At 34.8% G+C, this 14,721-nt stretch overlaps 1 protein-coding gene and 1 long non-coding RNA gene across 8 annotated transcripts in view; one reads left to right on the plus strand and one right to left on the minus strand.

Moving 5' to 3' along the window:
* The window catches only part of LOC112654174 (uncharacterized), a 72,628-nt gene that overhangs the window by 44,855 nt on the left and 13,052 nt on the right, over positions 1 to 14,721 (plus strand). Inside the window, exon 2 of the long non-coding RNA XR_003132845.3 lies at positions 14,511 to 14,575. This is a non-coding gene — a long non-coding RNA (uncharacterized LOC112654174). The remainder of the gene's footprint in view (positions 1 to 14,510; positions 14,576 to 14,721) is intronic.
* KLHL5 (kelch like family member 5) overlaps positions 1 to 14,721 on the minus strand; it is an 88,398-nt gene that overhangs the window by 41,899 nt on the left and 31,778 nt on the right. For all 7 annotated transcript variants that reach the window (XM_025438652.3, XM_025438654.3, XM_035714507.2 and 4 more), the window contains 4 exons: positions 12,763 to 12,945; positions 10,339 to 10,475; positions 9,395 to 9,591; positions 4,264 to 4,476 (listed from right to left, as the gene is read on the minus strand). In XM_025438652.3, coding sequence (XP_025294437.1) covers positions 4,264 to 4,476; positions 9,395 to 9,591; positions 10,339 to 10,475; positions 12,763 to 12,945 — 730 coding nt within the window. The remainder of the gene's footprint in view (positions 1 to 4,263; positions 4,477 to 9,394; positions 9,592 to 10,338; positions 10,476 to 12,762; positions 12,946 to 14,721) is intronic.

The following is a 14,721-nucleotide window of genomic DNA, read 5'->3' on the forward strand; positions in this document are numbered from 1 at the left end:
CTTACTCACATACCTAATCTCCATATGATTATTTCTCTACAACTGTCCCAGTACTACTTAGTGTATAAAATAGAATGTGAATATTTCTGAATTCTACAGGTTTTAAAAATGTTTCGGCATCAAAAACAGGTAAATTAAAAGAATGGTAAAGGTAAATACTGGCTCATTTTATATTTTTGACTTTCAGTAAAAAACAGTAATGAGAATTGAGAACAGAATAGTGAAGACCAAGATACTTATAATGCAAGCTAACCATTGGGAACTTTAAGAATTTAGGTGTCAAAATATTTTAAATAATGTACACTTCTCCTAGTATTCCTATCCACATTGTTTGAAGCTTGATCAAATAGAAAAACTTGTGATGCATTCAAAGGTAAACAAAAATCCACAAACATGTATCTTCTGGATTATTCAGAATTAAAAAAAAAAACACATCACAACAAACCACACTAAATGATCATTTGGTAGAGGATGACAATTACATATATATTTCTTAGGTCATTTTAAGGATCTACTATGGGAGACACTATAAAAAATTACTATATATGTAAGTTACATCCTTTCTAGCTAGACTCAATAGTGTTTCATATTAACAAAGTAGGGTAAAAGCTCATTGGGAAAGAAACTATTTCACAAAATAAATTCTTTTTAAAAATTTTATTTATTGTTTTTAAATTTCATTTATTTTGTTTAATTCCACTATAATTAACATATAGTGTTATATTAGCTTCAGGTGTATAATATAATGATTTGGCAACTCTACATTACTCAGTGCTCATCATGATAAGTGTATTCTTAATCTGCTTCACCTATTTACAAAGTAAATTCTTTAGGTAAGTGGACTTGGTAGCAATTTTTAAATATTAGTCACTTATTATTTGATACCCACTGGACAGTTTAAATAATTGTCATATGTTTCTATCTTTTACAATAAAACATACAGAATATAATCCAATGTTTTCTTCATGAGAATAACTGGGTTAATCCAGTGGATCTTCTGTCCTTATCATGTCTCCTGTGTAATATCAGATTATGTTAAAATTTCCTCCTCCTTGACCTTAGAATCTATTTTATTTTATTTTATTTTATTTTATTATTTTAATTTAATTTTAAAATCTCTTTTTAATGGCCCTCCAGTTATTTAGGCAAATTTAGGAATTACTACTAAACACTACTGTTTCTGAGGGTTCCATCTCTAGTGCCCTTGCTTTTGCTTTGGCCAAGTCATTCTCTTCCTTTTGGCTGCAACAACCTAAATAAGAAGTTTTCAAAACTTCTTCCTAGACTCCAAGAGGATGAAAGGTACCAAGAAACTCTGGGAACACAATTCTTCCATCTTCTTTCCACTGTAAAATCAGCACTCCATTTTGTATTTTTTGCCTTAAATGACAGCACTTCCCTTAACTTAGTTGCACAAATCAGAATCATTCTGGATCCCCTTTTTTTTGTACCCCACACCTTTAAGTTGTACCAATTCTACATCCTAAACAGCTGAGCCTGGTAATTTCTCTACCTGCACTGCCAGCAAGCACCTAATTCACTTGTCTGAATACAATAGTCTTCCTAATGGATTTCTACTTTGACTGCTCTAATTCAATTTCCGCAATACAGTTAGAGAGGATCCTTCTTCCTAAGCAAGATGGTACTTATATCATTCCCTGCTTAAAATCCTTTAGTGCTTCCCCACTGCTTTGGGGATAAAATGCAAACTCCTTGGCATAGCCAGAGATTCTTTGTCTTCCCACTCTGCCCTTTTATGTCTGCACTTGAGCCATTAAAGCTCTCTTGCTTGATGTATTTGCTCACGACTCCATAACTAGGTCCAGTCTCCTATCTCTCCTGGGCTATCATGCCCCAGTCTTCTGGGTAGCTACTCAGTATGCCGACCAAGTGACACTTCAGAAAGTTCTCCCAGCTTCCCCACCATCAGCCTGGGTGGGCTACTCCAATTATTTTTATAATGCCATATTCATATATTCATCACAGCCTTCCTCTCATTATATCATAATCACACATTTATTTTTTAACTTACTTCTTCCTCCACTTGATATACCTCCCCAACCCAGAAATTTTACACACAATATGTTCAAGGGGCAGAATGGTTCAGTGAAAAAGGCACAGAACTTAACTCTGTCTCTTATTAGCTCTATGTTAGCCAAGTAGCAAAGGCAAATAAAACTACAATGCAGAAGGACAGAAATTTATGCAATCACTTTAGGATTGTGAGCATATGGTTTTACTTTTTTGGCTGGTTACTTCATTTGTACAACAGGTGTTAGGCTAAATGAGTGCCTTTCCACTCTAAGATCTTGTGGTTATGATTATCAGCAGTATCCTGGATAACAGAAACGTGAAATGTCTCTAGGAATCATGCAAATATAGTATCATAAATATTTGAAACTGCAGGACTTAAGTCAATTGTCAGGTTATGGAATCACACAGATTCTTTTCAAAGTCTACTAGGATTTTTTAGATTTAATTTTCTTTAACCTAGAAAATGATAAGGAAAAAACTTCAGCTAGGTACCAGTAAAACAGAACTCTCTTTTTGAAATCTGATTTCAAGGGAAACGTTTTAGAATGTTAGTTTTCTTGAATTGTCAACATTTCATATGGTTTCACTTCTACGAATTCATATGATAGTTTACCTCTGAAAAGGAAGTCTTTCTTATTAAGGATTGGTAGTACTTTTTGTTTTTATAAGGTAGAGAGCAAACAGTGACTTCTGCTAACAACTGCTAGATGAAATACATAATCCTCAAGATAAATACAAATAAGATAAAATTTATGGCACTCGAACAACAAAAATCTGAGCTTGAGTAGTCACAGCTCATTCTTCTTGTACTTTCAAGGCCTCTTTCTCTAATTCAAGCCTTCAGGATAAGCAGTAAAGGAGGTAGAGGAAATTATAGTACAGTGGTCTCCCTTAACCATGGAGGATATGTTCCAAGAACCTCAGGGGATGCCTGAAACCACAAATAGTACTGAACCCCATATATATTTTTTTCCTATACATACATACCTATGATAAAGTTTAATTTAAAAGTCAGGCACAGTAAGAGAATAACAGATAATAAAATAGAACAATGAAACTGTAATAAAAGTTATGTGAATATGGTCTAAGTATCTTATGCACCTTCCTTCCTCTCGTGATGACACGAGATGATAAAATGCCTATGTGATGAGATGAAGTGAAGTGAGTGACACAGGCTCTGTGATGTGTAGTTGGCTACCGCTGACCTTCCAACAAGAGGTCAGAAGGAGGATCACCTGCTTCCTGACCATGGCTGACCACGGGTAACTGACACCATGGGAACGTGAAACTGCAGATAAGGGGGGGGACCACAGTATATTCCGGTTAAAACTGTACAAAGGGGAAAGTATGCATGCAAATGTGTTCTGACTGATTGCCTTGAATACACTAACTAGATATCTCTCAATTCTAAAATAATGCTAATAATTCTACCATGATTATTTGTAGCACATTTGATCTCACCGAGCACTTTTATCATCTTTACAATAATCCTGAGAGATAGTCAAAGAGGATGTTATCTCCACCTAACAGATATAAGAGAATGGGGTGTGTGACTATGCCAAGACACAGAGTTTTAAAATGTCAGAGCTGGAGGGCAGTCCCAGTGGCCCAGCGGTTTAGCGCCACCTTCAGCCCGGAGTGTGATCCTGGAGACCCAGGATCGAGTCCCACGTCAGGATCCCTGCACGGAGCCTGCTTCTCCCTCTGCCTGTTTCTCTCTCTCTCTCTCTCTCTGTCATGAATAAATAAATAAAATCTAAAAAAAAATGCCAGAGCTGGAACTCTTACCATGCCTCAGTTAATACATCACCAGAATCTGGCATTTAACGGATACTTAATAGATGTGTAGCAAATGAATTAATTTACATTTTCTGGCTCCTGGCATCTACTGCAAATTTAACCCGCAGCTTTACTAATTCTCCAATTGCTAGGATAGGTTTGTAAGCTGAGTCAAATAAAATTACTAACCCCCTTAGGGACAATGTTATTTAATTGACGTAATTTAGGCAGCCAGACCTTCTGGGTCAAAAACACAAGCAGAAGTTTTTTTAGCTAAGTATCTTTTCACCTACACATTTCATAGGAGTATAGGTAAAATAGCCTTATTGAATAGAATAGCCAAAGGAAAAAACCTACAGACATGTACGTATTAACATGATTAACATAAAATCAATACCCAAATATTGTTGAAATTAGGATACTGATTTTAAATAATCAAAAATAGTTTACCTGGGGTGCAAGAAGAGGTAGCCTAATATAAGCCAAAAGTTTACTGAGATCTTTCCGTCTCTGTTCCAAATCATGACGAACCCAAGTAAGAAGTGCATTCAGTATTGTCTCCTCATTAGGAATGTTCATGTCATCACTCGCCAAAAGCTTTGCAATTTCACTGGCTGGTAATAATACAAATTCCTGGTTTCGAATTACTTCCATGAAATGCTCCTAGAAGGGAAAAGTAGCATATCAACAATGTCGTTTCTTCTATCCATCAGTTTATTTAAGAGTAAATACAAATTTTTGAATCAGGTGCTAAAACACATTTATATGTTCATTAGACCTTCCTTACAATAGCATTACTGTTTCCTAGAAAGAAACACAGTATAAAATAACATTAAACTGCAAATTATGTTGTTACACTGTAAGTGTCTCCATATCAATAGAATTAAATTTTACCTCTTGGTACATTTTATATTTTTTAAGATTTATTTATGAGGGGGGGAGGAGAGAAAAAGAGATAGCACTTGAGCAGGGGGAGGGGCAGAAGGAGAGGGACAGAAAGAATCCTCAAGCAGACTCCCCGATGAGTACGGAGACTGATGTGGGGCTTGATCCAAGGACTCTGAGATCATGACCTGAGTCAAAATCGAGAACCAGCCACTTATCTGACTGAGCCACCCAGGCGCCCTTACCATTTGGGACACTTTAAAAATGGAGCCGGGATTTTTAGGTTTTGCTTTGCTCAAGTTAGAGAATAGTTTTGGCAAGTCTTTCAGGAGGTGGAGGGTAGAAAAAAATGAATTAGACTCTGAGATGTAGGATAGTCTGACATCAAAGTCTAGTTACATTTGTGGTTGCTGAAGAATTTGGTTTATAGTGCAGCCAGTTACCTGGGTGAGTCATGAAGATTTCTCTTACCCAGAAATGACTGCCAGGCAGGCTGGATTTCCCAGGACCATCCTGTACCACAAAAATCTTCTCTGACTGCCCAGAGAAGACTATATATACTTAGGGCTATCCTGGCTCTGATTGGCCTTGGCCTGAAGAGTGTTTTAATGTAGTTCACAAAGCATTTTAGGTCAGTTTTAAAAATTTCTAAACTGATTTACGTCTGAAGTTCTTTTCATCTCAGAGAAAAAGAGCCAAAGCAAAAGTGTTAACATACAATGTACTGGGATTCCAGGACCTTGGACTGAAGATAATTCAGTTGCAGATACTACTAGAATTAGGCTCCTTATAATTTGAAATGGGGGACAGAAATGACTTTAGCTGTGCGATAATGACTTTTACTAGGTTGTTATGCTAAACAATCCAAAGATATGGGAAATTTACTCTCTGGAGTACAGGTTACAAGTCTTAATGCATGGATTGTTTACTTAGCTATAATATAAATGCAAATGCTACACAAATTGCCCCTTGATGTTTTTCTTATAGTTCCTAGTGTGCTGTGGCTGTCTCAGCATACATGGTTTTAGTGAAATAGCTAAGGCCACTTAAATTAGAGCTAGAGATAAGGATTACCAGTAACTATCTTCTATATTAAAATGAGAATTATATGTCCCATATACCTTGCAGTAACCCGAATTAGGTACTGATCTAAAATATATCTTGGGTTGAAATTCCTTTATTAGAAATTCTTAACAGGAAGCCATACATGAATAATTAACTAAATTCAATTGCTTCAATTCATCACGATTTGTTAAAAATGCCCAAATGTATCTATTTTAAATGACTATCATTTTCAGAAATATATTTTAATAAAACCTCAATGTTGGCTTCAAGCAAACTGTTCTACTCAACTGTGTACTGACATTATAAAATAATCTGGTAACACATTGCAAGAGCTATAAAAATGCTGAAGCTCTCAACCAGTTATCCTACTAGCAGTTTAATCCTTAATAAATAATTCACAAGAGGAAAAAAAAAGCTGATGCTTCCCTAATGATGCTTCTCTGTATTATTATTTATAATAGTATAAAATGGGAATTAGCCTAAAGGTCCAGCTATAGGGGGTTGTAACTCAATGGGCTATTAAGCAGGCATTAAACATTTCAAAAACAAAGATCACATAGATACATGGAAACACATTTATTATATAATGTTAAGTAAGATTCTCAAGAAATCAAAATAATCTACATTTCTAATTGCTCAATGGTAGTGTACAATATAATCAATATTTATAACATTTACACCATTCTGACCGTACTGATACAACTATTGCTTTGCATTCGAATGGTATTAATGGCATTACCAATGCAATGGTATTAATTCAAGCAGAAAAGAACTATTATATATATTATTATTTATTTGTTGATTTTCTATTTCAGAACTGTGCCCATTCTGACCTAGTACAATTCATTTTAAGTGAAAATTGAGTCTCTCAACAACTGAACTCAAGGTTAAATACAGAGTGTTTTTCAAAAGTATTACTTGGTGTTACACCAGGTATTTTAGCAGAATTCAGTCTTTTCTTCTAGGTTGAGAACCAAAATTCAAAAATTCAAAATTAAATGCTTATATTTATTTCACAAATCCATAATGCCATTAATTATTTGTAATGATATACCCAGTGTTAGACTTTTGGCAGAGGTTAAAGGACTCATGCCAGGTCACATTCAATGGCAGTCAGAGTAAGAACAAGCTCCTAGATTTCAGGATTATAAGAAGGAACTCCTCATTCTTTCCTACCTGTATTCATAGAGGATGAGTGAATGTCCCAAGTACGTGCAACATTTACTGATTGTGACAACTGAATTCACTATGTGGCATTATGCTTACTTCAGATTTTAAATCTTTTTTTGTGTTGTTGTATGAGCACAGGGTGATATATGGAATTACTGAATCACTAAATTGTACACCTGAAACTAATATAACACTGTATGTTAACTAACTGGAATTAAAATTAAAACTTAAAAAAATCTATTTTGTGATATAAATAGCTATCATGCTACCAAACACTTGCTAGCATTATGCCCTTTCTTCATTTGGAATTAGTTTTTAAGCAAATGAAATTACTGAGGGATTTATTTAAATTGAAGATTGAATTTTGGTATACATTTTCATTGGGTTCCCATAGCAACAATTCAAATCAGACAATCTGCCACTAAATGACTTATTGTTATTAGAATTAAATTTCACCTCTGTTGAAACTGAATAATGTCAGATAATAGCCTTGAGACAAAAAAACACTCAACTAATTGGCTATGAAAATAGCTTTAAAAACATTGAGCTAAATCAATAATAATGTAAAAACTCTGTATGGTTACAGAACATAACTACACTTATCATGGTAAGCCTTGTATAATGTATCGAATTGTTGAATCACTATGTTGTACACCTGAAACTAAAATAACACTGCATGTGAACTTTACTTTAATAATAAAAAGAAAGAGCCAAGGGCAGCCTGGGTGGCTCAGTGGTTTAGTGCCTGCCTTTGGCCCAGGGCATGATCCTGGAGACCCGGGATCGAGTCCCATGTCGGGGTCCCTGCATGGAGCCTGCTTCTCTCTCTGCCTGTGTCTCTGCCTCTCTCTTTCTCTCTCTCTCTGTGTCTCTCATGAATAAATAAAATCTTTAAAAAAAAATAGCCAATTTAAACTTATATCTAAGCCTTTATATCTATCAGCCACTGTGCCTCTACTGTAAACAACAGGAGTGACCAAAATGCATACAAATGTTTTCATGTGAATAAAACTCTTTTTTAGGAAAGAGATATTACTTAAATGATAAACTGATTCTGAAGAAAAGAAACCCAGCTTTATTTTAGTCATCTTACTCCTAAAATTATTTGAACCTAAAGTTTAAGGTCAAAATGAGATATCTGCAAGGAAAGATACAGACGTAGGTGGGGAAAAATCTTCCATGAGACTGAATTTAGAAGATGCTAGGTCTATCTGGTATTGCCTTTTGTATGAGGGCTTTTGTTCACTCACATCCAATTCTATGTATTGAATAGAGTAAATTTGTACAATGATGGTAACAGCAATGAGGATATCATTTATTGACTGGGGATACTGTGTGTCAATCACTATTTTAAGTGCGACACTTCTATTAACTCATTTAATCCTCATTTTGAGCTTATGAAGGAGGTAGAATTATCCTTCCCAAGAGTTGTAAACATCTGTTCTTATCATTTTTCACATCTCTATTTCTGTAGTGAAAAATTCCTAAAGTATTTGTCAGTCTCTTCACAGACAAACCAACTTAATGGAAGAATGGAGGAAAAGGTAGACAAAAGCATCTTCTTAATTTTGATACAATCAATAATATGGATAACTGGTATGTTTGTGAGAATGTTCACATTCTTTCTTAAGAGCTATATTGCCCTAATTTCAGGATTTAAAGCAATAGTCTTCGATTTTTGCCCAGCTGGGAAGACCTAACTGCCATAGTGTAACAAGATGGTCATTCCTTAAAAATCCAGATATCCCCACTTCTCCATGTCCCTGTACTATGAAGATTATGGGGCCTGGTCCTAACAATATGCCCTCAATATGCCCTTCTTTTCTTGCTATCCTAGATCAATCTATATCCATTATCCTCCTGAGTCTGAATGAGAACCTCCTCTGCGATTTATTTTGAGCACATAATTTGCTTCAATTCATAAGAACATCTTTCTACATAGCTAAAAAACACTTCTTACATATAATCTTACAATTGTCTTCTTACAATTATCTTACATATAATCTTACATATAATCACTTCTTACATATAATTTTTTAATAAAAAGCCTCCCTTTGATCCTATTGTCTGTACCGCACCAATACCCCACAATCACTGTCACCAATTTCCATCTGTAAATATGTGGGCCATTCTGAAATTCATCCAGTGCTACAAAGTAAAACGTAGGGGAAATCTTGCTCTGCAATGCAGTAGATCTGAAAAATCTTGAATAGGACAGTCCTTGACCACTGCTCTGCCTTTTAGCAACTGTAACAACTCAGGCTGGACTCATAGATCCAGGAGAAATATTACTTGGTGTTCTCTCCTTATAACTCAATGAAAATGTTCTGCAATAGACAGTGAACCTGAACCTCAAGACGTGTGGCAGAGCCATGGGAAAACAGCAGCACGTAGATAAACCTGCAGCATTAAGGAATGAGGTAAAGAGCATATGACTTTCTGCTTCTCAGAGAATACATACCATAGTATAATTGTGAGCCACTTTATGCAAATCTGTACAACCTTGGGCATCAGCAAAAGAACGGATTCCAAGACAGTTGGATGGGTGAAGCTGTTTCATCAAAAACTTACAGCAAGCTTCCACAACCTGTGAAAGCTGAAGGAGGCAAGCTGTAGACAGCAGGCACTCAATATTATCTTCTTTTAATTCAAGGCGGCCTTAATGACAAAAAGACATTCCATGAACCATAGAACTGTATAACTTTGATGTATAAAATAATCAGTGTTAACAGTAATAATTCTACACAAGAGCTCCTTATATGAATTCTAGACCTAGATGATTTCAGATTGAAAAGACAAAGTACAAAATGTGAAAAAACATGATTAGTTCTGTGACTTCTATTAAAATAAAAAACTAATGGTTTATTTTCAGAATTTTTAAATGATGCTTTAATTAAGTAGCATATCTATTATATATAACTCTCAAATTTTAGGTGCAATAATTTAAAAACATTATATAAGTCATCTAATTATTATATTAACATTTAAAAATACCAATCATAAGGCTAAGTATGACAATCATTTTATTTCATTTTTAAAATATTGTATTTATCCATTTGACAAAGAGAGCACAAGTGGGGGTACGGGAGTGGTAGGCAGAGGGAGAGGGAGAAGCAGATTCCCTGCCAACCAGGAAGCCTGATGGGGGGCTCCATCCCGGGACTCTGGGACCATGGGCTGAGCTGAAGGCAAACATTTAACCTAGTGAGCCACCCTTAACAACAGTTTTAAAGATTCTAATATAGAGATTTTAACTTTTATAAAGGTATCACCAGGAGTGATGATTACAATAGCAGAATTCACTGTTAGCTATGTATGGCAGGCTTTACTAAAAGCAGGAAACTGAAATCGAATTATACAACATAATTTTAAGAGGTTTTAGATTTATGTTTTCAGATTTATTACCTGTATATGCATACTGAATCAAAGACCAGAGTGAATTTGGTTCAACACCTTCCATTTTTATTTCTTCTTGTCTTGCTTCCCTGACATCATTAGTAAACATGGCAGCAAAATAATCCGAGACAGAGGAGAGCACCAATCTGAGAACGTACCAGAAGAAAAAAAAAATCAGTGACCACATTAAAGTTGATGTTCATTAATAAATACTGCTTCTTCTCTCTCTCCCTCTCTTTTTAAAATTTGTTACCCACAGAAAGTGCATGGTACTGGGAAATGCATTTTAAGTTTGACAAATTGCTTTATGCTCTAGTTCCTTCCATGGAGTAATAAATTACCATTACTGAAAATTTTCTGCTGAGGTAAATGATTTACCCATTCATTACTCAAATACCATTTTATAACATCCAGAAGAAAAGCTAAAGCCCACAGTGTTAAACTGACTATATAAAAAAAGAAAAAAATCATAAAGGTTATTTTCTGTTTATCCCTTTTGGAAATAACCTAAGGTTTATTTGGTTTTTGTTTTTATTCAATTTAATTGTAGAAGTAGTAGACATATGGGAGAAACTTGAGAATGGTTTTAGCAGGTTGTTTTTAATTTTTGTGATTTATTATTATTATTATAATGTTCACATTTTGTCATCAAATGATAATACTTTTGTTATAACACTACAAAACTATAATATTTTTATAATAGTACATTATTATATATTAGGTACATCTCTGACCAGATTTTTGATAGCCCTATATGAACAAAAATAGGTTATAAATATACATTTTGAAACGTAGATTTTATTTGATGTCTTGGAGATATTTCTATGTTGGCACATTTATATAGATTTACTTTATGTATGTATGTATGTATGTATTTATTTATTTTTAAAGAAATATGAACAGTGAACAGTTGAAGCTCCCTTGCGTTCCCCTCTACTTCCATTCTCCTCCGTCCCAGGAGTACACTGCGGGGTGGTTTGCCAGATTGCTCTCCAAGGTGCTGTGCCAATTTAGATCCCCAGCAGCATTGTACGAGAGAGAACACTTTCCCACAACATTGTCAGATGTTAAAATTTTTGGCCATCTGCAATGTGTTAAATGGTGTCTCGTTGTCATTTTAATCTTCATTCCTCCGATTGCTAGTGAGACTACAGATCTTTTCAAATGGATATTGATTGTTCAGGTTTCTTCTGAGAATTGCCTATTTATTCATCAACTCACTAAAGAAATTCACACCTAATAAGTACTGGGCACTGCTCTAGGTCCTTGGACACATGCGGTTCAAACAGAGTGCGCAAGGACAGAATGTCAGAGGGCAATGGCCATCACACAGGCCACTGGGCTCTCACAGTAATGTGAGGAGTCATTGGAAAGTTCGATCATAAGAGTGACCAGATCTGAGTTCTATTTTAAAGGATCACTCAGATAGCTGCAGAAAACAGAATGTAGGGGAAGAGAGTAAAAACAGGGAGACCAGTTTGCAGTTTCTGCCACTGGTAACCAGAATGAGATGGTAAGAGTTCACACATATGTGGTAGTGAAGTAATGAACTCTGTTGTAGAAACAAAGAATTTGAGATGTCTCTGAAATGCAGGTTGAGGCATCTTCATCTTTTCTAATAAAATGCAGGTTGAGGCATCTTCATCTTTTCTAATAAACCCACGCTCATAACACAAACTTTTTGTCATGTTCTAATAGCATCTCAATAAATGTATGCCCACTGAATCACTGGGAACTAAGACCAAGCCCATTTTTTCCTAATGATTTCACTTCCACTTTGGAAAGTTTAAGAAAATCTTTGGGACAGAATGTAATTAGTTTTTAAAAGCATTTAAAAAAAACCCTTAGGGGTCATAACAGTGATTAATACAGAACAATTCAATATGGAATTATCAAAAGAAACATAATGAATTGTTCTTTATTAAACATCTCTTTTCTTATTTAAAAAAAGATAGTACTTTATTTGTGTTAAAGGCTTTTGTTCCCTAACATCACTGCTTTTCTTACTTCTTGGAGATCAGGAAATAGAAGTTGGGATAGATGTTGCTATTTTAAAACTGCAGTTTTTGCCATTTCATTCCACTAGGTTTTCTGCTTCTAAATATTCAGCTCAAATTTCCATTGAGTTTGCTTATTTAATTGGTAGAATTTAAGAGAAAAACTGCTCATAGAAGCTGAAATCTATACCAAGTAATACTAACTGATCTGAGGTCAGTGTGTTTTGTTTTTGTGTTTCTACAAAGGAAAGTGACTCTTTTGGGGTCATTTAATATATAATAATTTCATGTGCACTGTTTTCTTCGTAGAAATCCCATGAAAGATATCCCTTTCCAAAAGCGTATGGAATAGTTAGTTGGAGCAATATCTCAATGTACATATAAGTAAATTAGTATGGAAATATTTCTCACATATAGAGATTTAGAAAACAATTACCTATGCGCTGGAATTCTGCGATCACCAGCAACTAGAATTACATCACACAACTGTTTATGCCTCAAATAGTTTTCCATCTTTTTAAATGTTTGTTCAGCATGATTAAGGGCTTGGAAAAATTCATCTGATGAACATGGCTCCATAGTATGGCAGGATGATAATGTCTGACTACTATTGGAAGTCCTGAAAAGAAAGACAACACATCTTTTGAAATATTGCTATCACATTGAAAAGATCTTTTCTATCAAGTCCTTTAAAAACCTTTAAATGTACTAGAAGTCATCAATGCTGCCAGTCAATAGTAACATGTAATCATTCATCATTTTTGGCTTTTAAATTCAATGATGGCTCAAATTCTAGGTGTGTCTTGTAAAAATTGTGAGTGAATGTGACATGTTAGTTAATTACTACATATATTCTTTGTGGTGTCTATTTTTGAGATTTTTTTGCTGGTCAAAATAATTTCTCTGTTGAAAAAGAGCCAAGCTATATTCATAATGATAGTATATCTCCTAACATTATATTTAAGGGTATAAGAGATCATTCTTTGGAAGCAGAAAGGCAATGAAACTATTTTAGAAACATAAGTCTAAGCCATCCTTAACTTAAAAATGGGTTATAGTCCACAGTTCATTTATAGGATAACTGTTAGAACATAAAACACAGTTGACCTTGGACCAATATGGGCTTAAATTGTCTGGGTCCACTTATACATGGATTTTTTCCAATAAACATAGTGCAGTACTAAAAATGTATTTTTCTTCCTTATATTAGTCTTAATAACATTTTCTTTATTCTAGTTTACTTTATTGTAAGAATATAGTATATAATACGTAAAACACAAAAATTTTATGGACTCTTCATAATATTTGTAAGGTTTCCAGTCAAGAGCAGGCTATTACTAGTTAAGTTTTCAGGGAGTAAAAAGTTCTATGTGGATTTTTTACTGTATGGGTGTTGGTGTCCCTAATTCCCACATTGTTCAAGGGTCAACGTATACTGTAATAAAAACAATGTTACAAATAATTCATTTGACTCTCTAGCCTGTCTTCAAAAGCCCAGATAACCTGTAACTTATATTATAGGTAAAAGAAATCTGATGGCCTAACTTAGGTATCTAAACATTATATGAAATTTCCAAATCATTAATTTGAAAGTAGGAGTTCTATGGTTTCATTTGATTTACTGATGGAAATGGTGAAAAAGTAAAAGGGTTACTATTAGGAACTAAGTCCTAGGTCTACCCCTCCCTGCACCGTCCCCCACCAGATCACTTGAATCATGTAATCAACATCCATTGGCTATGCAATTAACTACCAATAACACCATAACTTAATTCTCATTTCTTGTCAGATCCACTTTTAGGGATATTATGATTCTGACAAATGCTTTGTCGATTCAATCCTCACTGTATCTTGAGATTATTCTTAATATAAACATTTAATAATCCTATCAAAAAAGAAAGTCACTGGATCTTTCACTTTTAAAGTAGAGAAGGGAAGCCATGGAGATTAAGTGCTTTGCCAGGAGTCACGCAGTTTGTTCATGACAGAGACAGGGCTGTCACAGAGACCACTATGTGTTCACTTTTAAAGCCCTTTTTCTTTTTCTTTGGAGAATATAACTAGACCGCATTACCAGCCTCTCTAAGACAGGTGTGGTCTTATAATGGAAACAAACTGCATCACGTCCAGGGTACCGTGGCTAAGAGCAGGTGTTCCTTTCTCGTGCTTTCTTTCTCTTTACAGGAGCTGAGTGAAGAGGAGGGCTTAGAGGAAGGAACAGATAAACATACACATGGAAGGTCACCCAGGTAAGAACATTCACATAAGTTACACTCACAAGAATTCTCGCATTGTATGGAGATTTATCCATTTCAGCAGAAACTCTACCTAAATTCTCCCACCCAACACATTTTTAATGCATACAAATATGTAATGCATACAAAAATGTTCTTGG

Source organism: Canis lupus, chromosome 3, assembly GCF_003254725.2.
Source record: "Canis lupus dingo isolate Sandy chromosome 3, ASM325472v2, whole genome shotgun sequence".
In the NCBI taxonomy this organism is placed as follows: Eukaryota; Metazoa; Chordata; class Mammalia; order Carnivora; family Canidae; genus Canis; species Canis lupus.